Source organism: Cnephaeus nilssonii, assembly GCF_951640355.1.
Source record: "Cnephaeus nilssonii genome assembly, chromosome: 20".
Classification (NCBI taxonomy): domain Eukaryota; kingdom Metazoa; phylum Chordata; class Mammalia; order Chiroptera; family Vespertilionidae; genus Cnephaeus; species Cnephaeus nilssonii.
The window spans coordinates 20,626,009-20,651,416 of NC_137091.1; the positions used below are offsets into that span (position 1 = coordinate 20,626,009).

At 37.3% G+C, this 25,408-nt stretch overlaps 1 protein-coding gene and 1 pseudogene across 2 annotated transcripts in view; both read right to left on the minus strand.

Annotated features, from left to right (window-relative positions):
- Positions 1-25,408, minus strand: part of GLG1 (golgi glycoprotein 1) — a 120,516-nt gene that overhangs the window by 45,178 nt on the left and 49,930 nt on the right. Inside the window, exons 2-6 of the mRNA XM_079799556.1 lie at positions 14,839-14,871; positions 12,078-12,164; positions 8,319-8,534; positions 1,443-1,646; positions 510-581 (exon numbers count right to left, since the gene is read on the minus strand). Of these exons, the coding sequence (XP_079655682.1) occupies positions 510-581; positions 1,443-1,646; positions 8,319-8,534; positions 12,078-12,164; positions 14,839-14,871 (612 nt within the window). The remainder of the gene's footprint in view (positions 1-509; positions 582-1,442; positions 1,647-8,318; positions 8,535-12,077; positions 12,165-14,838; positions 14,872-25,408) is intronic.
- Positions 24,212-25,330, minus strand: LOC307092407 (polyadenylate-binding protein 4-like; annotated as a pseudogene). The gene has a single exon. The product of its transcript is annotated as a polyadenylate-binding protein 4-like (transcript).

Here is a 25,408-nt window from a genome sequence, read left to right on the forward strand (position 1 = left end):
TCTCTCTCTCTCTCTCTCTCTCTCTCTCTCTCTCTCCTCCCCCCTTCCTCTCTGAAATCAATAAAAAATATCCTATATAATAAAAGCGTAATATGAAAATCGACCAAATGGCCCAACAGCAGAACGACCATCCAGGACCATGCTATGACACCCACTGGTGCCAGGCCAGCCAAGGCGGGTGCTATGCAATTGGTCGGGGGCCTAGCCACTGTCCCATGATCGTCCCACAGAGGGAAGCTCAAGCCACTGGCAGGCTGTGGTGGGTGGGCATGGCCTCCCCCTACGAGGGAAGCCCGGGTCCTGGGTGCTGGAGGGAAGCCGGTGCCGGCAGCCAGGGAAAGAAAGGCCTACTCTTGCATGAATTTTGTGCATCAGGCCTCTAGTATATATATGTATGTGTATGTATGAATGTATGTATGTGTATGTATGAATGTATGAATGTATATACATATATATATATATATATATATATAAATGAAAATATTGGTCTGTTTTAAAATAATACTTACCTTTTCACTCATGGATTCTTCAAATTTATGGTTGAAGAGGCACTTATATACTCTGCCTTCACCAGCTTGTGTCTACAAGGTGAAACATACCCATTATGATGATGATTATTAGATAAGTAGTTATGCTAGGCAGTATCCATAATCCTATATATAATAACTTTGTTAAATTAATATAATGTGAGGACATTTGAACAAATGGCTCAGCCATTTATAAAATTTAGCAGCATTTGAAAGAAAATAGTGCCTGCAGTAAAGATAAAAATTTGTTTCCTATATGTCTTGTCTATTGTCATTTAGTCCCAGATATACTGTTAATTAGGGAATCAAGAGAAGTGGCAATGAGCCTTCCTTTTTACTACATAAAACTCTTACAATTAATGGCTTTGATGGTGAAAGCTGTTATATTAAAACAGCAGGCAGAGTGGGAATATACACAAGTCATGCTCAGTTCTTCAAAGCAAAGATGGAGATTCTTCTATTTACAGTGTTAGAAAGTTGTTCTGTAGGGTCTGTGGGTAGTAATCAGGGATTTGGTTTTAACAGTTAGCCACCTGTGTAGTGTTTTGTTTTTTTTAAATCTTGGCCAAAAATATAAACATGTAATATGGCAAAGTTTTAGTCATGGAATAGATGTGAATGGGATTCCCTGATAAACTAGGATTCCTATAGATAAAATAAGATCCCCAAGAACTGATGAGAAGTTAGATAAAGTAGAAAAAATAAGTGTGGAGATTGTCAGAAGCCAAATGTTAACTGGATGTTAAATCAAAGCTGCGCATCCAGCATCATTTTCAGTTACCCTGAGACCAACTCCACTTTCCAGTTTTAGTAGCTTTTCTACATGTGATGTTTGTGTTAAGTTTTTGTTTGTTTCCTGAAATAGAGTATTTTAAAAAATTTAAAAAGAAAAGAACAGTTTCTGAACTGACTTACATTTTCACAAAAACGCTCCCGATCATCTCGGCAAGCAAAGTATAAATGCCGATCTAAATGGAAGTCATCTGAGGACAGCTCAGCCACGCGGAGAATGGCTTTCTTGCAGACTTCAGAGACTTGAATCTTGGGATCTCCTTCTTCTGCTTCTTTCACCAGGCCTTTCTCCAAACATGATACCACCTCACCTTGTGAATGTGCATCCTAAAATAGTGAGGATACTAACATTTTAAAACTCTCACCACAATGACTTTCAAATAAACATCATTTGGTTAAAAACAACAACACACTTGAACATATAGTTAGCTTATTGATGTTCTATTGAGAAATCAGGTGGGAACCAACCACATATTATAGAAAATGTCCTCAATAATCTTTGGTTCGAATGTAATACTTGCATGGTACAAATGGAAACAGAGGTCCTGGGAAATTAAGTATAGTTTAGTTAGCACTGGAAATAGAAACCTGAGTTTTTAAAGTTTAAAATGTCAGAAACATTTAAAAGAATCACATTAGCCCAATGCTCGATCATAGCTGATGTCCATACTGAACATTGCAGAAATCGCTGTTAATTTATCTCTGAAGGGTAAGTATTTCCCAAATAATAGTGCTTTTCATCAAGTTACTAAAACAAGTCACAGAATCCATTGAAAAAATATATTACAGAGACCGTTTCTCCTTTTTTCTATTCTACACTGCTCACAAAGACGAAAATATATACAACCTGTATATTCACTTTGATGTTTTGAATTTATCTTACTGCAATTTTAACAAGATTACCACCCTTTATACAAACTGCTTTTGAGAGCTTTCCTAAAGCCATCCAATTACCTTTAATTGTACATTGCATCCACAAGCATTCATTCATTCAAAATATGAGAAACTCCCCCTGAATATTTTCTATTCAAGTATCCTAATTTTCTATACTCAAAAGATATGCTTCAATAACTTGAGAGGTATAACCATTAATACAGTAAGTCAAAGCAGAAGAAAAATAGTGCTATCACTTACACATTCAAACACATAAAATCTTGTTATAGTAAGATACCAGGTCTATGAAATCATCTGTACATAATAAAAAGACTCCTTAAACCAAATAGGGAAACATCTACTTTAAGTAAAATTTCAATTCAACAAAAAAAAGTATAGTATTTTTTCTATTTTGTTTGAGTTTGTTCCAACTAGCTACATGAAAATGTTCATGTTCTCTCCTAACATGCCTGTGAAGTGGGGATAAGAGTGGTGTATCTATTGTGCAGATGAGCAAACAGAAGCTTAGAGGGTTTATCAACTCATTCGAGTTGCAGAATGTAAGGTGCCTAATTAAGACCTTGGGGTTCTATAGAACTTCCTATATGATTCTATCTAATGCTTACAAACCTGATATGATAAAAAAACACTTTTGGAGATTAATTCTTAACAGATAAAACTCTAAGGGACAAGAAACAAAAAGATGACAACAGAGAGAAAAATGAACACAAACCCCAGAAATTTGGAGTAAGGCTTATTTTCTCTCTCTCTCTCTCTCTTCCCCTCCCTCTCCCTCCCTCTAAAATCAATAGAAACATTTCCTTGGGTTAGGATTAAAAAGAAAAAGCAGGCAAGAACTCAGCTTTCATTTCTGCTATAAATTCTCTATTTCAATGTTTCTGGTGTCTTTTGTGATCTACATCACTACCCAAAGAGGAAAAGAATGTCTGAATTATCCAAGGTAATTGGTTAAAAGCAGGGAATGCTCAACTACTGAGTAAAAAGTATAAAAGTAGTAATAATATGGCACACATCTATATTAAGTTCCTGTATGCGATGCCACATTCTACTTTCTCTGCAGACAATGGAAATGATTTACACTTTACTTTTAGAGATCTGCACTTTCATTTTTACAATATTTATTTAGAAAATTCTAAAGATCATAATATACAGTCTTTGTTCTAAATTTTATATATATATTTTTTAAATATATTTTATTGATTTTTTACAGAGAGGAAGGGAGAGGGATAGAGAATTAGAAACATCGATCAGCTGCCTCCTGCACACCCCCTACTGGGGATGTGCCCGCAACCAAGGTACATGCCCTTGACCGGAATCGAACCTGGGACCTTTCAGTCCTCAGGCCGACGCTCTATCCACTGAGCCAAACAGGTTTCGGCTAAATTTTATATATATTAACATTTGAAAAAAATCACATAATTTGAAATCATGGCGTTTATATGTTCATACAAAGAAGGGTACAAACAGGTTAACCGTGACCTTTCTCTGACTTTTAGAGCAGGTCAGTCAGTTCAAAGCCAGTCACAGAGGACTTTGCAAGCTTCAGTGGCAACAAATTTGAAATTGATGAGCCTGTTCTCTTCTGTGGTCAGAAAATGACTCATTAATTTTCCAGGATAATTTTCATATCTAAATAATCAGCTACATAGAAGTAAACTATAGTTAGAAAAGGCAAAAAAGGGCTTTTTAAAACTTGGCTGTAGCACCAGAGTGGATTATATAGGAAGGAACATGTTTTCAGAAGGGCAGGCATGAGTCATCTTACTGTCCCCAAAATACAAGCAAGTTTTTGATGCCAGAGTTGGAGTGCCTGGTATAAAATTCAACTAACTGGTAGGTATAGCAAAATACAAAAATGACCAAAATATGCATGTTGATAGTACATAGAAACATCTTTTGTTATATTTTTTTAATAAATCTTTATTGTTCAGATTATTACAACTGTTCCTCTTTTCCCCCCCATAGCTCACCTCCACCCAGTTCCCACCCCACCCTCAGCCCTTACCCACCCCCGACTGTCCTCATCCATAGGTGTATGATTTTTGTCCAGTCTCTTCCTGCACCCCCCACACCCCTTCCCCCTGAGAATTGTCAGTCCACTCCCTTTCTATGCCCCTGATTCTATTATATTCATCAGTTTATTCTGTTCATCAGATTTTTTATTCACGTGATTTTTAGATTCACTTGTTGACAGATATGCATTTGTTGTTCATAATTTTTATCTTTACCTTCTTCTTCTTCTTCCTCTTCTTACAGAATACCTTTCAGCATTCCATATAATACGGGTTTGGCGGTGATAAACTCCTTTAGCTTTTTCTTATCTGTGAAGCTCTTTATCTGACCTTCAATTCTGAATGATAGCTTTGCTAGGTAGAGTAATCTTGGTTGTAGGTTCTTGCTGTTCATCACTTTGAATATTTCTTGCCACTCCCATCTGGCCTGTATAGTTTCTGTTGAGAGATCAGCTGTCAATCGTATGGGTGCTCCCTTGTAGGTAACTAACTGTTTTTCTCTTGCTGCTTTTAATATTCTTTGTCTTTTGCTCTTGGCATTTTAATTATGATGTGTCTTGATATGGTCCTCTTTGGATTCCTTTTCTTTGGGGTTCTCTGCGCTTCCTGGACTTATAAGTCTATTTCTTTCACCAGGTGGGGCAAGTTTTCAGTCATTATTTCTTCAAGTAGCTTTTCAGTATCTTGCTCTCTCTCTTCTTCTGGCACCCCCATATTTTGGATGTTGGTACGCTTGAAGTTGTCCCAGAGGCTCCTTACACTACCTTCATATTTTTGGATTCTTTTTGCTTTTTGCTTTTCTGGTTGGGTGTTTTTTGCTACTTTGTATTTCAAATCTTTGACTTGATTCTGCAATACTCTAGTCTGATGTTGGATCTCTGTATATTATTTTTAATTTCAGACAGTGTATGTTTAATTTCTAGTTGGTCCTTTTTCATATCCTCGAGGGTCTCACTTAATTTATCGGCCTTTTCTAGAAAATTCTTGAAAAACCTTATAACTATTGTTTTGAACTCTATATCCAGTCATTTGCTTTCCTCCATTTCTTTCATTTGTGAGCTGTTTCTTCGTCTCCACATTTTGGCTGTTTCCCTGAGTTGAAAGACTGGCTTTGTGTGCTAGGTGTCCTATAGGGCCCAGTGGCTCAGCCTCCCCAGTTACCTGAGGTGGACACTCTTGGTGCACCCCTTTGTGGGCTGTCTTGTTGTAGTTAAGCCTTGATTGTTGTTGGTATCACTGGGAGGAATTGACCTCCAGGCCAATTGGCTGTGAGGAACAGCTGTGTCTACGATGGGAGAACATCTGTGCTGGAGACACCCTTATGAGACAATACTTGCTTCAGTGGGGCTTTGGTGCTCACTGAGTCTGCCCCTGAGTGTGTCCCTTATGGATCTGAGGAGTTGTAATCTGGATGATGCCACTCTGACCCGTGGGTACATTGGCTCTTGGATCTCCAAGGAGGTGCTAATTTAGCCTCTGCCTGAGGCCACCCAGCAGGAGCTACAGAGAGATCTGCAGATTCCTCTTCTTTGTTTGGGTTTTGGAGGTGCCCAGATGAGGCCCAGCTGTGAAGCAATGCAAGCTGCTGTGGGGCCTTGGACCTTCTTTTGGATGATCTGGGTCTCACTGACTCAGCTGCAGTTTGTTAGGTAAGTTTAGAATTCAAAGGACCAGGTATCCATATGCAAAAGCTTGTGTGCTCAGCTTGGATGGGGCGGAGTCTCAGGGCGGAGCTAACAGCAATGGCTTCCCGTCAGCCCTGCCCTAAGAAGCCCCTGGGTCTCAGTGTCCCACGGTAATCACTGCAAGCACCTCTGAGAGAAAGCCGCCTTCGAGTTTCGCCCTCTGCCAGACAGTCAAGTTTCTCCCCGTATGAGTCTGGGTCCCCAGAGTCTCGCCCAGGACTGGAGTTCAGAGCAGTCGGGAGCTTTGGTCTCCCTCCCACTTGAAAAAGACAGCCGTGTACTCAGTTGCCAGCCCTCTCCCCACACGCCTCTGTACCTCTGCCTTCCGCAGCTCCTCTGAGTCTCAGTGTGCTTTTCTCTTTCCTTCTAGTTGTAGAATTTCCACTCAGCCAGCCGTCCTGTGGTTCTGGATGATGTCCGTTTTGTCTTTTAGTTGTAGTTTTGAAATTGTTGTGTGAGGCAGTTCAGGTGTTTACCTATGCCGCCATCTTTGGCCCTTACCACATCTTTTGTTATTTTAACAAAGCTGAATACAGCCTTCACTATCATGTCTTTGGGCTCTAGCATTTTCTGCAATCATTTCAGTCACTGCAGACTTAACTCGTACATGCCATTGAAAGTAGGTTTTATATTGACAATTCCGATTGCTAGTGGGAAGCCAACTAGTGATTATCTTGGCAGTCAACAGGGAAGAACTACAAAGAGAGGTGAATTGTAATGGTCCACCTTCCCTAATCACAAATATAAAGAAATGTCATCACTGATTCCTGAACAGTGTGTCTGGAACACGTAGGTGAAGATATTAAAGAGTGAGGGTTGGAACTGGATATAATCTCCAATACCCAATGTAAGTCAGAGGAGTTTCCTGAATTATCAGGGTGACTTAGTGCTTTTGTGCCATTTCTAGAATCTGCTGGGAAAGGAAAAAATATGCCTTCTTTATTAAACCTGCCTTTTTTTAGCTGCCTGCCAAGTTCACAGTGCTCTCAAGACAGACTCAGAGGTGCCCTGTGAAAGGGCCAGAGCCCTGTGTTGGTATGAAAGAAAGGTTACTCGGTGACAGTCAGACAATAACCAGCACTAAAACCTTCTGGCATACAATACTATGCCCTCATCCCTCCGTGAGAGAAGCCTGCAAGGCCTGGTGCACTAAACAAATAGGGGTAAAGAGACAAATGGATTTTATTTTTCTTAACATTTCCTAAAAAGCAGATTAATGAACAGTGGCAATTAATAGCTGATGACATACCAGCCCCAGACTACCTCTCCCACTGGCATCTGTTACTTTTCATGAGTTTCTTTCATTTTTTTCTGAGCAAACGAATTCAGAATAAACCTGGTCAAACCTCCATTTTGACCTTTTAGACAAGAGACTAATAAGGACAATAATAAGATCAGATATCATTAAGGAAGAAGAAACCAGCTAGGTAGTTTTCTTTCCTGTTTTTACTAAAACTAGTTCTTCTGAGAAGGTAATATATCACATTTGTAGAGTACCTTTCTTGTGACAAGCTAGAAGTACTTTCATAGATCTTAAAATTGTCTAATATTTAAATATTGTCTTTTAAAAATAAATAAATATTGTCTTTTGTACAGGTGTGCTGAGTGATTTTTTAAAAATGTTTTTACTGATTTTTAGAGAGAGAGGAAGGGAGAGGAACAGAGAGATAGAAACATCGATGAGACAAAAACATCGGTTGGCTGCCCCTGCACACCCTCACTGGGGATTGAGCCTGCAACCTGGAGATGTGCCCAAACAGGAATCAAACTGGTGACCTCTTGGTTCATGGATCAGAGCTCAACCACTGACCTACACTGGCTGGGCCTGAGTGATTTTTATGGCAACAGTGAGGTATATGCAGAGAAAGTTTTGAGAATTCAAGTCTCTCCTAACCCAACTACTATTCCCACAAGACTACAAAATGCTTTGCCAGAGAATGTTACAGGGAACCAGCAAGCAGATATTAGTTCCCCTACTTCTCCATACTTTTGGAACATTTTGTCACGAACAGATAAAATGCATTCACAGGTCAACTAGCCTTAGACCTTGAGGCTGTCTGGACTTCAACTTTAAGGCCACCTCTAGCCCTAAATTTTTTTTTTAATGTATTTTATTGATTTTTTACAGAGAGGAAGGGAGAGGGAGAGAGAGTTAGAAACATCGATGAGAGAGAAACATCAATCAGCCGCCTCCTGCACACCCCCCACTGGGGATGTGCCCGCAACCAAGGTACATGCCCTTGACCGTAATCGAACCTGGGACCCTTGAGTCCACAGGCCGACGCTCTATCCACTGAGCCACACCGGTTTGGGTCCTAAATTTTTTGCATACTTGTTATACAAAGCTTTTCATTTCTCAAGTTCCTAAGACCCCTCTGGTGAAACCAGTGTAGTAGGTAAGTACATACCTTTTCTCCAAGCCGAATGCTGCCGCATTTCAGAATGTTGATGTCATTTTTGCAGTCATCCATGAAGCCACAGATTAGACGGTAATCACTGAAAATGATGGCCGTCATCTTGGTGATGTATTGGTGACATTGGTACTCCGTGATGTTGCCTCTGTGATCCACCAAGCAGGAAACCAAGTAACCTTTTCCTACTGGTTCATCAGCACATTCTTTAATCTGCTCAAAATAAAGTGGCTGTTTTATTCTCACATCAAACAGCTTTTAAGAAAGAAAGAATGATATTTTCCTGTTGATAGTGTGTCATGCCTACTCATACTGTTTGTGCCCTCTAGAAAACACCTGATTAATGTGTTTTGTAAGAAAATACATACATATACAAATGCTAGATAGAACTCATGTCCAAATGGAGTAAAAAGAGCTGCTAAAATTTCAGCTTTATTGACATATAATTAAAAGGAGCTTTTAACATTCTAAATGGTTCTACTGCGAAATCCCTTTATGCATGCAAAGAATGCAATGGACGTAAGGAGATTAATCTAGAGAATAGGTCTGGAAAACAGGTGCAGAACTGAAGTCAGGTTGCATGTCCCAAGCCAAGCTACATAGCAAACTATTATCATTAAGTAAACCTAATGGCCAAAGGAAGGAGGAAAGGCATAATATTACTTCTTGACATGACATTAATGAGTTCTGAACTAACTACAAATATGGACATGTGTTTTTGAATTTAGTAAAATCTCAACTTTACCACTATGGCTGGACTAGAATCATGTTTAAAATATTCAGTGCAGTTTGGCAAGAAGTCTGGGAAGGGGAAGGCCAGTGTAAATTTAATGTGGGAGGTTTAGACATGTGATCTAGTGGATCAAGCACACAAGTGCATACCAAACCACAAATGCTACTAAAGCAAATTAGCAAAAAATGCTGAAATTCAGGCATAAAAAAGCGAAACCTACTTATAGGGCTACAAGCTTAAATTATAAAGCAAAGAAGGTTGCTTAGAAAAAGCCTATTATTATATTTAAAGAAATAAAAAAAAATGGTAGTTTTGACAAGAGGAAGGAGACAAATGTAAATATCTATTCTGAATATAAATGAGAAGGAATATTTTGGTTTTATTGGTTTTTTGAAACCAATGGAGACCATTCTCCACTATTACATCACTTACTGTAAATATGTACATAGGGCAAAACAAATACAATCTCTTTCCCAAAAGGTGCTGGGTGAAGGACATACCATACACTTATTATCCTATAGGCCACTGGGTCTCTTTATGTCTAACTCCAGAGCAAGTCAAAGACTCAGTTCAAGACAGAAAGTTGTATTTACTTTTAAAAAAGCAAACTTTGGCATTTAAGTAAACAGTCTCACACTGGCTTCAAGAGGCAGCATAGATCTTCAACAGTCAAGATGAATGCAATTCTTTCAGTCTAACCTTGAGTTTTTTTGTGATGCCTAAAAAGATGGCCATCAATATTATTCCCAGGAAAAGGATATTTTTGTGTAAGCAAAACAGTGTTCAGTTTCAAAAGTGAAAGGAGGAATAGCTCCTTGAAAATCTCACTGGGCTGGTGTAGTTCAGTGGTTAGGTGTACACCTATGAACCAGGAGGTCACATGTCCCACTTGCAGGGTTGATCCCCAGTAGAGGGGGTGCAGGAGGCAGCTGGTCAATGATTCTCTTGCATCAATAATGTTTCTATCTCTCTCACTCTCCCTTCCTGAAAAAAACAAAACATGTATTACAAAAAAAACAACACACACAACAGGGTAGTGGTAGACACCTGGGTTTATACATTTAATGAAGTATTCAGATAGGCTCTAATGCTGGGAAATCAGCAGTTTAAAAATCTGAAGAAAGAACAAGAGCACAGTTTGGATTGAACCCAAAGAAGAAATTAAATGTATTATTTACTTTTAATCACTTGAGATTTCAATGAAATACAGAGATGTAGTACCTGTTTGTATTTCAGTTCACTGCCAATTGCAATAGGATGTTTGGTATTTGAATTAGAAGTTTATACTTTTCTTCAACCATTGTACTGGATAAAAGTTTAATATGACAGAAGGAAAATGTCTAAGATTAACAGCAAAAAACAGCATTAAATCATCAATATATTTATGGGTGGGAGTAAACTCTAAAGAGGCTGGGGTGCAGATCCACTCTGTTTCTGATATGAAGGTTTGGGGAAAGCAAGCAGTATTTGGCTCAATCATGGGGGGAAGGGTATATTAAAAATTTGGTTTGTAATTTGCAGGTATTCTTGGGATATTGTTTTTCTCCTTGGAAGTAGGATTCCAAAAATTAAGAAAGACAGGAAGGAGATGTAGAATAAAATATTTAGTTGGCAACTATGTTTTTCCTGATATTTAATTTTCTTGACTCTGATATAATCTCCCTCAAGGAAGGGAGAAGTATCCATGTTACCTGAATCTTTTTCAGAATCAAAGCAGCCCCCAAAAGTTACAAGAGGGCCATCATTACATACACATTATAAGGAAGTGTGTGTGTGTGTGTGTGTGTGTGTGTGAGAGAGAGAGAGAGAGAGAGAGAGAGAGAGAGAGAGAGAGAGAGAGAGAGAGATTCCAGAGTCTAGTTTCCAGTTATCTTCTTCTTTTAAAACCTATGAATTTATATATAAAATAAGCAAGCAGAGTGAAATTATTCTGATGTACCTGCATATATTCTGAGCTAAATTTCCACATGGCAATCAAACTGGTATGTATAGCTAGTCATGTCGCCAGCTAAGGGAATGTGATAAGCAGAATACTGAAGCTAGAAGCTAAAGATCAATGTTTCAAAGATAGGTCATTCTATTCTGAAGCCCGAGAGTAAATATGAAGAAAGGTCACTGCTATAAAAGAATAAAACATATCTGATCCAAGATTAGAAGATTTGAGGAAGAAACAGGTTCTATGGGATCCCATAATGACTTAAGTGAGGAACACAAACTGAAGGCTTAATGGTTGGAGCAGGGTCTTCCTTAAAAGCTCAGGAGAAAATGGTCCCTACTTAAGCCACCAAATAGGGTAGTTTGAGGATAGATCTACATGTTGCAAGATCTATGATAATTACCTTTGAGGTGGAAAAATAGCAACTGTGTGCTCTGTATACAGAAATCGCTGACTTTCTGGAATTTCTATTACTGATTACAAAAAATAAAATAAGAATTTCTATATCACAATTTTCACTAATATTTGTTCACATTAAGCCAAGAGAATTGAAATTTTCCCCCAATTAACATCCATTCAATACTACACATTTTCATTATTTTTGTCATTAGTCTCAACATCCATTTATAACAATTGACATAATATTTTTATACATATTTTTAAGGCTAACTCCTATTATTTGAAGCATATGCCTCTGTGGTTCAATTGATCCAACTATATAGCCAAAATACTTAGGAATATTTATAAGCCTCCTGGGGAAAACATTTTGGTATGCCTCAGACATAAGCAGACTGTGAAAGTGTGAGAGCAGCGCTGAAGATAGAAGCAGTTGTATTCTCTGGGTACCAACAGAGCCTGATTATCAGCTTGCCTGAATCAACAGCATCCTACTGTAAGTGTAGGTGAACATTAACAAAAAGAAGTCTAATTATACTGGCCTTGGCCTATCTCTCAACCAATACAGATGTGAATTCCAAGAAAAGTAAAGTAACTGAATGAGTCATTCCTCCCTTAATGATTGGTCTGAAAGAGATGTAATTTTCTCTTCTATACCATTAAACACCCACAAAATTCTTTTACAACTTACCTCTGATATGGTAGATTTGCAAACCTCTCTGGCCACAGATTCAAATTTGGGATCTGTAGTTAGGTTCAGCTTATAATTCCACAACAACTAGGTACAAGAGAAGAAACAAACTTCAGTTAGACTTGTAGGAAATTTACCATCAATTTCATAAATATAAGTGATTTATGATAAATTATGACACAAATAAATGATAAAAGTTCCTTGTACAGAGTCAGATAAAGCATATTCATGCCTCAGTTAACGAACAGAAAAGAGAAACAAAATGCCATTGCATTTGTAGATAAAAGGGGAAAAGGTACAGACAAAATAAAACTACCATTCAGGTATACTTTTTTCTTTTTTTTTTTTTTTTTTACTAAAAAACATTTTTTTAAGTCAAGAAAAAAACTAAAACCAAAATTCCTGCTGTAGTTTTCAGAGAAAATATAAATAGGTAGTATAAGCTAAATTCTGCTTAAGCCCAAAAAGTCTAATCCAAAAGCTCAGATTTTGGGGTTTAGTCACAGATTTCACAATCAACAGAACTTTCATAAATCAGTTTTATGAAGGAGAGTCACCCAGAGTCTAGTTTCCAGGTATATCTGTCTTCATTCCTTTAAAACCCTTGACACTATAAGGTTGACTTTACACTCCTTTTATTACATTTTATTCCTAAATAGTATATTCTTTTTGATGCTATTATAAGTGAAATTGTTTTCTTAATTTCATTTTCAGTTATTCATTGCTGGTCAACAGAACATACAACTGATTTTTGTAAATTAACCTATCCATGAAATCTTGAGTCTAATTATGCATTTTAGAAAATTTCCCATAATAAAAGCTTAAAAAACTATTGAATTTAATCAAATGCTTTTTAATATGTCTATTGAAATATAAGATTTTTCTTCTTCACTGTGATTATTTTTCAAATATTAAATTTAACCTCAATTATAGAGTAAAACCAATTCAGTCTTGATGTATTTCCCTTCTTATATTTTACTGGATTCAGTATGCTACTAACTTGCATAGCATTTTCTCATCTACAATTCATGAGTGACATTGGCCTGTGCTTCCTTTCTTGATATATACTTGTTAGGCGATATTAAGGTTATGTTAGCCTCGTAACGAACAGGAAAATGTTTCCACGTTTTTACTGTTTGAAAGACTGGTGTTATTCTTCTTTAAATGTGTGTGAAAATTAACCAATAAATCCATCTAGTCCTGGAAGTTTCATTTTTGGGAAGATTTTTGTTTACAGATCCAATTTTTTTGTATCATAATTTTTTTCTTTATTCATTTAAAATAAACATTGGGTTATTCAGATTTTCAACTTATGTTAGTTTTAGTAAATTTGTTTTTCTAGGAATTTGTCCATTGCATCAACATTTTCAATTTCATTGGCCAAAAAAATTGCTCATAACTATCTTATCTCTTGCTTTAATGACATTAATTTATCCCTAAACTCTCTACTAGGTAGAAAGTTATTCCATTTTTAAAATGTGTTCCCATTACCTATAATGGGAAAAATTATAATGCCAACCCACATGTATTATTAGATTGCCAGGGCTGTCATAACACTATACTACAGATTGAGTGGCTTAAACACAGAAATTTATTTTTCTCAAAATTCTGGAGTCTAGAAGTCTGAGAACAAGGTGTCAATAGTACTGATTTTTTTCTGAGGCCTCTATACTCTTGTAGAAGGCCGGCCATCTTCTCCTTAAATATTCACATTCCTCCCTCTGTGTCTGGGTCCTAGTCTTCTCTTTTTATGACATCAATTCTCCTGTTTTCTGTACACTATTTGTCCCTATTTTCCTTTCATATACTTACTATTCTCCAGCCCTTGGGGTTCTATGGCACATATCAGCTTCTTTTTCGTCTTCTCCTCTGCCAGATGAGTCTACTGATGAATTTTGAGGTTTTTCCCCCTAATCTTTTGCTTTATAAATAATGCCATAACAAACAGCCTTTTATAAACACATTTTAATCCATTCTTTTAAGTATAACTACACATAAATCTTTAGAAGTTGAAATGCTGGAACAAAGTATATATGCATTTTAAGATGACTACTTTTATTTTTAAGTTTTTAAAATTTATATTTCTATCCATAAGGTCAGAGCAGAGTTTAGCAAACTTTTTCTGCAAAGAGCCAGAAAGTAAATATTTCAGGCTTTGAGGAACCTATAGTCACTTCTGCAACTACTAGATGACTTTATAATGACGAAAGGAAACAACTTTAAAATACAGAAATCTAACTTGTAAACTTGATAAACACAGAAACAATTATTTTATATGGTAGCTGTAAAAAATTATAAGCTCAAGTACAGAAATATTATTTGGCAGAACTTGCTGGTTTCTACAGAGGAGGGATATTTATAAATTTATCATGGCCCTTATACAAGATTTATCAGCCTCTTTTTAAGATTAAGATAATTTAAAAAAATATAATGCTTTTTTTAAAAAATATATTTTATTGATTTTTCACAGAGAGGAAGAGAGAGGGATAGAGAGTTAGAAACATCGATGATAGAGAAACATCGATCAGCTGCCTCTTGCACAACCCCTACTGGGGATGTGCCCGCAACCAAGGTACGTGCCCTTGACCGGAATCGAACCTGGGACCTTTCAGTCCGCAGGCCGACGCTCTATCCACTGAGCCAAACCGGTTTTGGCTAAAAAAACATAATGCTTTTTGAAACATCAGGGAAAGCATCCCAAATTTTCTCATCATATATATATATAAAGCACATATGGTGAATTATGAAAAGTCATACTTACATGATTACAATCTGAAGAAATTTCATTTTCAGGCTAAAAGGAAAAAAAGGAGAGATGATGTTTTAAAAAATCTCAAATCTCAAGTTTTCAAACACCACCAAAATAAACTCAAAACAAGAAGTTTGAATATTCAACTAAATATGTTTCTTTAAAATAAGAAGTAAAAGGGGGCTTTTACTGAAAAAATACACCAGAAAAGTAGGTGAGATATAATCCTTTCCCAACCAATGGTACAATCTGAAAACGGGGAAAATGAAGAAGAATGTACTAGAGATAAAGCAATAGTGACATAGGGTTCTTATGTGACACTTCATAATTCTGAAAGCTAGAGGATCAAGCACAATAAGGATGTCCTTTCTTTAAAGAAAATTAAAATATCTAAGAAAACAGGCTTATTTAAGAGAGCAAAAGTGGTCCATAAATTATTTAAAATTTAGTCTCCTGTCACTGTTAGGGGAAGCCAGGTGATGGGTACATGTGTACTATGTTTGTACCTTCTATAATCTTGTAATGTCTATAACCTTGCAAGTTTATAATTAAAAAATTTTAAAAACAGAAATTATATATATATTCCCATGAATATATCTGTTTGTAAAGCCAGGTACATGTACCAGAGATAAAATAAACTTTCAATTTCGTGACAAAAAAGCTGGACTAGGTTATACCTAATATTGCATAGCTTTGAAATACACATCTCCTTTATCTATTTTATTTTTAACTTAAAAAAATATACATATTTCAGAGAGGAAGGGACAGGGAGAGAGAAATAAAAACATCAATGATGAGAAAGAATCATCGATCGTCTGCCTCCTGCACGCCCCCCAACTGGGGATAAACCTGCAACCTGTGCATGTGTCCTGACCAGGAATCAAACCATGACCTCCTGGTTCATAGGTCGATGCTCAACCACTTAGCCACTCCGACCAGGCAAGAATGCTTTTTGTTTAGGCCGTTTTCTACTTTATCCCCCTTTAATCCCTCCTTTAGATTTTTCAACCAATCAGCAATCCTAGTTCTTTCTCAAACAAAGCATGGAAGGCAATTCATATCATTATAAATTTTTACTCATATTCATTTCTACTAAATAACTTTATATTAAAGGGGCAATCTTGAAAGAAACTCAGAGCATTGGGGAATTTTCAAAATAACCTAGTCAAATAACATGTAATTTACCATGGGGGAAAAAAGTGTTGTCACGTTTACAGTCCAAAGGAACCTATAATAGCAAATATATGATTGTTTCAATGACCTGCTTCCCTATAGAGGTAGACTGAATTATTTTCCTCAGTTGTCACTCTTTATAGGATTTGATATCTGGATTCTTTGCCCTGTAAATACACAGCCTCCTGCTAGGACTTGGCACACACCCCTTGCTCCACTGATGTTAGGCTAGGACTTGCTTTAGCTAAGGAGATTGTAGCAGACATATTATGAGCATAAACTTTAAATGTGCTTGGGTGGTTGACTTGTGCTCTCACATTCCTGAGAAGAACATGTCTAGGTTGCTGCCAGTACAAGGAGGCACGTGGAGCAGACCTAAATCCAACTAGGAGCCCGGAACAGAGCCATGCTAACTGACCCACATAGCCATGAGCAAGAAAAATAAATATTTGTCATTATAAGCCCTTGAAATTTTAAAGAAAAAAGTGACTAATATACCTATCAAGCAAATTCCAAAACCTTTAAATTGCAATTGGTGACAGTTAAGATGTAATTTAGTGAATTTCTTTGGTAATTACAGAGTACTGTACTTTTTATGAAGGAATGATATAATCCACAGAGACAAATGAACTGCAAATTTGGAGACCAGTGTTTGGCTTTCATCCTTTTGTTGCTTTGATTTGCAATCAACAATCAACTTTTCTTATTTTTCTTTCATTCTAGATTCAGAATGAGAAGATGACAATATAGAAATACCTTAAGAACAAGGTTATGATGTTAAGCCACTGATATTCATAGAACTGAAGAGCTATGAAGAATTTCTAAGTGTAATTGCAAATAATTAATTTTAGGAATTTAAAAGGGCTTTTACAATCCAAGGACATAATATTGGTTCAGAACAGCGATTTTCAAATTTTTCCATCTCATGGCACACATAAACTAATTACTAAAATTCTGCAGCACACCAAGAAATATATTATGTTTTTGCCCATCTGACAAAAGGGTATAATTTTGATTCATTCACACTGAATAGCTATTGTTTTAGGCTGTTGTCAATTTTTAACTTATTGATTGTGTTTAGAGAGAGAGAGGGGAAGGGAGAAAGGGAGACACCTGCCTAACTCCAATGAAGAATGTGATGGGTGTGGCAGGAAATAGTGAAAGCTGTCAACTATCTGAGCTAGGGGCTACATTTATTTCTTACAACATGACAGGCTGGGAGATAAGTGGTAATGCGTTCAATTTTACAGGTGAAGATATTGCAATACAGAGAAACTGAGTAATGTGATGAAAGGTGCACTCCTAGGAGATAAAACCGGATTTATGCTTTCAGTTTGGTACCTCCTCCAAAAGGCTCGGTAGGTCAGGTTAAGCACAGTGATGGGGAGCTGGGGCCTTTAGGAGGTGCAAGAAAAAGAAAGGCAGACATGATGAGTAAACAGAACTAGTGCTCTAGAACAGCAATTTCCAACCAGTGTACTGCAATAACTTTTAAAACATGTAATGCCTATTTAGTCAAGGGCCAACCTCTTTTCCCTTAGATTATCACATAAAAAATATGACAACAGGCAACACAATAGCTGACCAAGAATTTTAGTAATTAGTTTATGTGTGCCATGAGATGAAAAAGGTTGAAAATCGCTGCTCTGGAGTGATTTGACAGATATATGATGAATTTAGATATAGGTAGGCCAGGTAAGAAACTGGTGGAATAATTAGATCAACTAGGAATTCTGGATTAGCCTTTGAATAACCACAAGAAGTTATAAAAAAATTTTTTCCTAACCCTGGCCAGTCTGGCTCAGTTGGTTGGAGTGTTGTCCTGTAAATTGGAAGGTTTGGGGTTCAACTCCCAGTCAGGGCACATACATGGGTTGCGGGTTTGGTCCCCAGGAGGCAATCAATTGATGCTTTTATCTCCTTCTCTCCCTTCCTATCTCTCTAAAATCAGTAAAAACATACCCTTGGGTGAGAATTTTTTAAAAAGAACAATTTTGCTAACTTCATTTGGCTTTTCTAAATCAATGATTTAAATGTTTTGGGTATTACAGTACTTTAATTTCCTAGATGAGTAAGCCAAAGCTGAAACAGTTGATTTTAACGTTTAACACCCCCAGTCCTTCCTTTAAGTTTTGTAAATTCAGAATTGGTATTTTTGTTTTGTTTTTAAGATTTTAAATTGATTTTTTGGGGGGGCGGGGGGGAAGGGAAAGGGAGAGAGAGAAACATCTATGTGAATTGGCTACCTCGTGCACACAACCGGGGCATGTGCCCTACCAGGAACTGGCAACCTTTTGTTTCACAGGATTATGCCCAACAGCCAGGGACAGAATTGGTTTTAAGGAAAGGAACAGAATGGTGGGAGAACAACCAACTAACTGTAGAGAAGCAGTTTGATTTTGGGTGGGTCACTTAACTTCTCCAGACCCCTGAGGACAGGCTTTGGACTAGAAAAGGGATTTCTTCCACTTAAGATCTATTAACAGACTTTAGAAGAGATAATGTCTTAAATCTAAATATAAACTTTTATATGTGAGTACATTTTTTTCTTACAAGAGATCCACAGCCATCATCATAATCTCAAAAAATCTGTAAGACAAGAAAAGATGAAGAAATACTGGTTTAAAATGGTTGAGATTTTTTCTAGCTTTATGAGTCTACAAAATCTGAGATGTGGAATATAAAAGTAGAAATATTATTGAATTCCACATCCTTTAATGCTGATCATTTGCATATTATGATTTTGGTTTCCTTCTTCATCTTAATCATTCTCTGCTGGTCAAAGTCACAGCAAACAGGTTTCAGAATAAACGACTGAAAAATTCAAGTCTGAATGTTCACCATCACATTCATTTAAGAGGATGGTTTTTATAGAAAGTACAAGTCTGGAACTATGATTTCCCCAAGGTAAGCAGGGTGAGTTAATGAGTTTGGCAAGAGATATTAAAGATTCACAAAACTAACATGGATGTTGTCCGTTTCTGAAACATAATGCTTGGGAGTTAGATTGTGTCTAAAATATGGAACATTCTAAAGTTACATAGACTGAAGTTGAACTACCCAGCAGATCAGCCCTGGCAATAAATTAAGTGACAATAGACTCTTTATTAATCACCTGGGAGAAAACAAACCAAAAAAATGTTAATAGTGTCAGTGCTTTCATGGTCTTGACAAAATCTGAAGGCTAGGCAACAACCAGATGCCTCCTTCTGATGAGAGACATTCTACTGCAGTAGTAAATAAATTCTTCTGGGAGTTTATTTATAAGAAACCATATAAGCAATCCATTCATTAACTTGGTCCAAACCACCCATTCCTGTCCACCAATAAAGCAAATTCAATATAATATAGTTAGTAATGTTAAATAAACCCAGTCTTTTAGTCTTGATAAACTTTCACTGAGTAAGTATAAACTGAATCTTACTCAGATTCATAATTAAGTTCTTCTTAGTTCCTTATTCTGGGCTCAGGATTAATTTTTCTTATTTGTATCCAGGTATAGCTTTTTCCAAAATGACAGCGATCAACATAGGCTTTATGTTCTGATTCACTGAAGACTTGTTCTTTTGTATGATTCTTTAACATTCATCCATCTTTTCAAAAAGGATTTACTATCATGTCCAGTGGGAGATTAAAAAAAGGTTACAGACGCTAGTTCTCAAGTAAATTAGTTGGTAGAAGAGATGAAACACAAATCTGTACCTAACCATCATACAAAGCAGAGTGTGGAGTTTGTAGGGGTAGGGAAGGACCTGCTATTTTAAAGCATGAAAAAAGTTAACACCAACCCCCATGAGTAAGATAGAAAGGAAATCTAATGGAGGAGGGTACATCTGAGTTGAGCCTTAAAAGGAGGTTGTGATTTGATGCTGTGATGCTGCGTGTATGTTGAGGAAGATGAGACAGGAGCTGAGCGTTGGAAAGGCACATTCTGGGTAGAGAGCAGAGACTTGAATGAGATAGTGAGGAACCCTATGATGACCATTCTTAGGTTTACATATTTGGCATCTCCTAATATGTGATGGGGTATCTACAAAGTTTCAATAAAATCTGAACATTGGTCCAATAATGATTTCCCATAATCCAAATTAATGTTATGCTAAACATAGTATAGAGAGTGGTAATTTCATTTACTGTTATTTACCTGTGGGCTTCCCCAGTGAGTGGTGGGGTAACAGCTGAGAAATACTGTATAGTTACATCTTCTTTTTTAAAATCTTTAAATATTTATTAATTTAAGAAGGAATAAGAACAGCTACTTCAGAAACTATAAAGTACTGATCTACTCATACATCTTCTAAAGGCTGAAGAAATTTACATTAATTGGACCAAAAATAATACAAAATACCTAAACACAGAAAGATTTGGAAAAATCCATCTCTATAAAGCAGGACTCAAAGACCTCACTGAATGTAGAAGAATCAATGGGAAGCAATGTAAAGCTTTCTGCTGAGACATAAAGGTAGGAACCAGTCCTTGTAGTCAAGAAAAAGTCCCTTTTCCTCCTGATCTAAGTATTTGCCTCTGGTCTGGGTTCAGAGAAAGGTTCTGATCATTTCAACTGATTGTCAGTCAAGGTCCCCTGCATCTTTCTTGGTTCGTTTCAGCCAGCTCTTGCAGACTCCTTTTGCTCAAGCACCAGGACTATCTGCCTGCACAAACAGTAGTAGACATGGACTGGCTTCTTACTATTGTCATATTCCTCTCAGTCCCAGGTGCTGGAGCACACTACTGACTGGGATACTACTTTAGGCACAGCTCTGAGGAGCAGCCAGAAAACTCAATGCCAAGAATAATGTACGGTTACTTCTACAGGAACATATTGAGTTTTAAAGGGGTAAAAGATGATAGGCAAGACTCCCACAAACTAGGGCCCATTTATCCCTGGTTCTTAGTCTCAGATAAGAGCAGGGCAGGGATGGGGCTATACTTAAGTCAAGACTTACCTGTCTTATACCTTTAAAATGAAAATACCCTCACTGCCCTTTAATTCTAATAAAGTAAAAGGGTTAGTAAATAGTACTGTGCACATGTATATGTCTACTGAGTCATTTGTCTGCTGAGAACTCTTACAACATTATGAATGTGGGAGGCTAGCTATGCCATTGACAAAGAATTCAGAAGCATATATCCAAGTCAATGTAATTCCTGACAGATTTCTTAAAATAAAAATTCAGGACATAACTCACACAGATATTTTAGAATATTTTATCTAATTAAGTAACTTATTAAAAAAAACCTTAGCCAGATTTTTTTTTTTAAATCCTCACCCAAGGATATTTTCCCATTGATTTTTAGAGAGAGTAGAAGAGAGGGAATGACAGAGAAAAATATCAATGAGAGAGAAACACATCGATTGGTGCCTCCTACACATGCCCTGGTCCAAGGCCCAGGCTGGGGAGGAGCCTGCAACCAAGGTATGTGCCCTTGACCGGAATCAAACCTGGGACCCTTTGGTCTGCAGGTTGAAGCTCTATCCACTGAGTCAATCTGGCTAGGGCCAGATTTTCACTTTTAAACTTTATCTAAAAATTACCAAATATACATTTTAAAACATAAAAATAATATAGGGGAACTTTGGCCTAAGCGCAAGTGAATAAATTTTGTAAAGAAAGAGAAGTAAATATATTCCTTTCTAAAAGGTTTGAAACGGAAAATGGTTTCAATATCCATGACTTATAAAATAATTATTCAACTGGTTACTAAAAATTGTCCCTGCTTTCAGAACAAAGAAATAGTGTATAAGAAAGTTGACTTCACTGGTTTAAAACTGCCTCTTTATTAGTTCATTTAGGGGCTATTAAAAAGGTCTACGTTTTTCTAGTTTTATTTTGTCCCCTTGCCCCCTAGAGGTGGTGGTGCCTCAATTAAAAACAAAAGCAGCCCTAGCTGGTTTGGTTCAGTGGATAGAGTGTCAGCCTGTGAATTGGAGTCCCGGGCTCCATTCAAGTCGGGGGAGGGAGGCACATGCCTGGGTTGTGGGCTCCATCCCCAGTTGGGGGTGTGCAGGAGGCAGCCGATCAATGAGTCTCTGTCATCATTGATGTTTCTATTTCTCTCTCCCACTCCCTTCCTCTCTAAAATCAATAAAAATATATTTTTTTTAAAATGAAGTCCTAGCCATTTTGGCTCAGTAATATAGAGCATCAAACCACGGACTGAGGGGTCACAAGTTCGATTCCAGTCAAGGGCACATACTTCGGTTGCAAACTTAATCCCAGTCCTGGTCAGGGCATGGGCAGGAGGCAACCAATCAATGTTTCTCTCTTTCTGTCCCTTCCCATCCCTTCCTTGGGTGAGGATTAACAACAACAAAAAAACAAAAGCAATTCCTATAAATGTAAGTTTACCTCCTCAAGCTGTTCCCTATTTCACCAATAATTTAGTTATAATTATAATACTCTCTAAAAATATCAGAAAAACAGAAACAGGAAAAAATGAACAGAAGATTCTTTTCTAAAGATGACTAATCACCATTGCCTTAGAATTTAAGATTAAGTACATAGGGATTACATAATTAATTACCACCAAAATAGACAAGATACAACAAAAGTGTCTTGCATCTGTGTATTGACTTCAGGCTACTATTTCCATTTATGACAAAATTCAAACATTTTTTTCATAATTAGCTTTCTTTCTGCATAATGAAGAAAGCAACTAACTGACTGGGTAAGACTATGCAATTGTTAATCATAGTCAATCATGAATCCCATCCTCTGCCATTAGAATGAATGCTCTGCATTTGAACTATGATGAAAAGAGAAAAACATATTTTTTCAAAGCTTTTTCATAAAAATTAGAGCCATATCTTTCTGAAGCTCTCTGACAATTCCAATAGCATAATTACCAACTCACAATAATTTACATCTGTGAAAAATATCATTTTTAAATAGAGGGATCATTTAAATTGTCTCTGATACCAAAAGTTGTATCCTTGTGATACATATAAAGAATTTATTTAATCCATGGATGACAGCTTAAACTTGCATTTTCAGAACAGAAGAATAAATTCAGAATGAAAAATTCGAAGTTTGAAAGTTGATATTCAATACCAGTTTCTGAATGAGAACCTGACTCACACAGCAAGTCCTTTAGCAGTTCTACCATTCTAAAAATATCTCACAAGGGACACTTTATTCAACCTGAGATTGAGTAAGGATTTCAAATCTACGTTCTTAATTCTTAGTTGGGGCAAACATGACGTCACAGAACAGGCAATGGCACAACTAATTTTATTAACATAAATTTGGCTCTAATTTACATATATCTTGAAATTCTTCCTGAAAATATTAGAATACTAATGAAATAAATTCTTGGTAGATCGCAAGAACCCCACAGTCTCTGGGCGGAATTTTTCGTTGTATGGTACATTTAGGGAAGTTCCCAAAAGGCAGAAATCACAAGTTGGGCTATCACAATACAAGACACACACACTGGCATTCTATACACATTCGTTATTTGGTTGACATAAATTCTATCTGATCTCTAAGTTTCCAAAGGCAAATTGTCAGTCACTGGGGTCACAATGAAATAAACAGCTTCTCCTGAATTTTTCCTTTTAACATTATTTCTCTAAAATAGTCCCAAATTAAGATCAAAATTGTGCAATGACTTCAAGTTGATAGGACAAGAAATTACTAAATAAGGATGTCAAAGAGCACTAGTCTCAGAAAATTAAGTCCACTATTTTACATTTGATCATAGCCAAAGGGATGAGAAACAATCTACTATTTTGGTTTTTTTATGAAAAAGAACTAAGATGGAGAAAAGGATTATCAAGAATTATATATATTTTTTTAATATATTTTATTGATTTTCCACAGAGAGGAAGGGAGAGGAATAGAGTTAGAAACATCGATGAGAGAGAAACATCGATCAGCTGCCTTCTGCACACCCCCCACTGGGAATGTGCCTGCAACCAAGGTATGTGCCCTTGACTGGAATCGAACCTGAGACCCTTGAGTCCGAAGGCCGATACTCCTCCGAACACCTCTAAAGGAATTCATCACCATTATTTATTCAAATCCAATTCCCCCAGGAGAAACTGCTCACTACAAATAAGTACCAATAAATTAGATCTGAAGGGAAAAAGAGAGAGAGAGCTTCTGAATGAAGTTACAAGCCTAGATGTCTTATGAGAACAACTTTATCTCTTTTTTTAAATGAAGTTGTTTTTCTAAATTGAGAAACAGTAAGTCTTGGGTACATAAAATAAAACCAATTTCTGGGATGGGGAGACAATACCCACATAGAGAAAGTAAAACTTAAAACTGTCTGGGCCATAACAGAACCCAGAGAAGACAGTCTTTTAATTGAAAATTTCTAGGTGCTTTATAATTGACTTTTTGATACAAAATAACCTATTAAATTTGCAATTTGTGGTTCTTGGTGTTGTGGTCCACAGAGCAAGCTGGGAAACCTTCAAACCATGAGTTGAATTCCATGAGGGGTTGGTTATATGGCTTTTGAATCGGTTTTTCCTTGTCTGAGAGGTAGCAGCAGCAACAGCACCCACCTTCTGCACAGCTTTCTTGGCATGATGAGCCTGTAGAACCACATAGACAATTTTATCCACCACAGAACAGAGAGACTCAGGGAACTCTAACATGTGCAGCAGCCCAATGTTGTTGATCTCCAGCAGCATTCCCATAATATTTTCTGCCAGGTTCTAATGCATGGTTTTGATGAGCAGGAGCAAACCTTCTCCCAGCATCTGCCCCTGCACATAGAGAGCAAGCTGAGGTGCCTGCAGAGGCTGAATGGCAGGCAGAGTGAGAGCTTTGGACCTCGGAGGCATACTTGTAAGATGCAATAGCAGCATTAGATGCTAAATTCTGCATACCTGTGGGAGCACTGATTCTCTAAGAGGTAGTAGGGAAGCCACGAGAGGCCAGAGCATTACCAATTGGAGCCAGATGGTGAAGAGTTGGACAAGGCCCAGGCTGGCATATAGCACTTGGCATTCCTTGGAAGCTTTGAGGTCTCCCACCTTACTGGCAGCATGGAATAGGCCTCATCTGTGCTAACTAACTGGTTAGGTGTGTAATATGGTCTTCCCTAAGCCTGTGGAACTGCTGGCACAAAGTAGCCACCAGCTGCAGGCTGGGACTGATTTAAGATGGGCCTGGCAGGGAGTGCTCTTTTTCCGGCCACCCACTGCATATCCTGGTTGGTCAGGTATGCAGAGCCTTTCTTCCTTCCAATGGGCCAAGGCAACATAAAGAGGCTTGGAGCTCAGGATGCGTCTGTTCATCTCGGTGACTGCTTTGGTTGCTTCAGGAGATGAGAAGCAGACAAAGCCAAACCCCTTGCTTCTCCCATCCTCCAGCATTACCTTAGCACTGATGATGGATCCAAAAGGAGAAAACTCCTTGAGTTCTGATCATCAATGGTGTCATCCAAGTTCTTA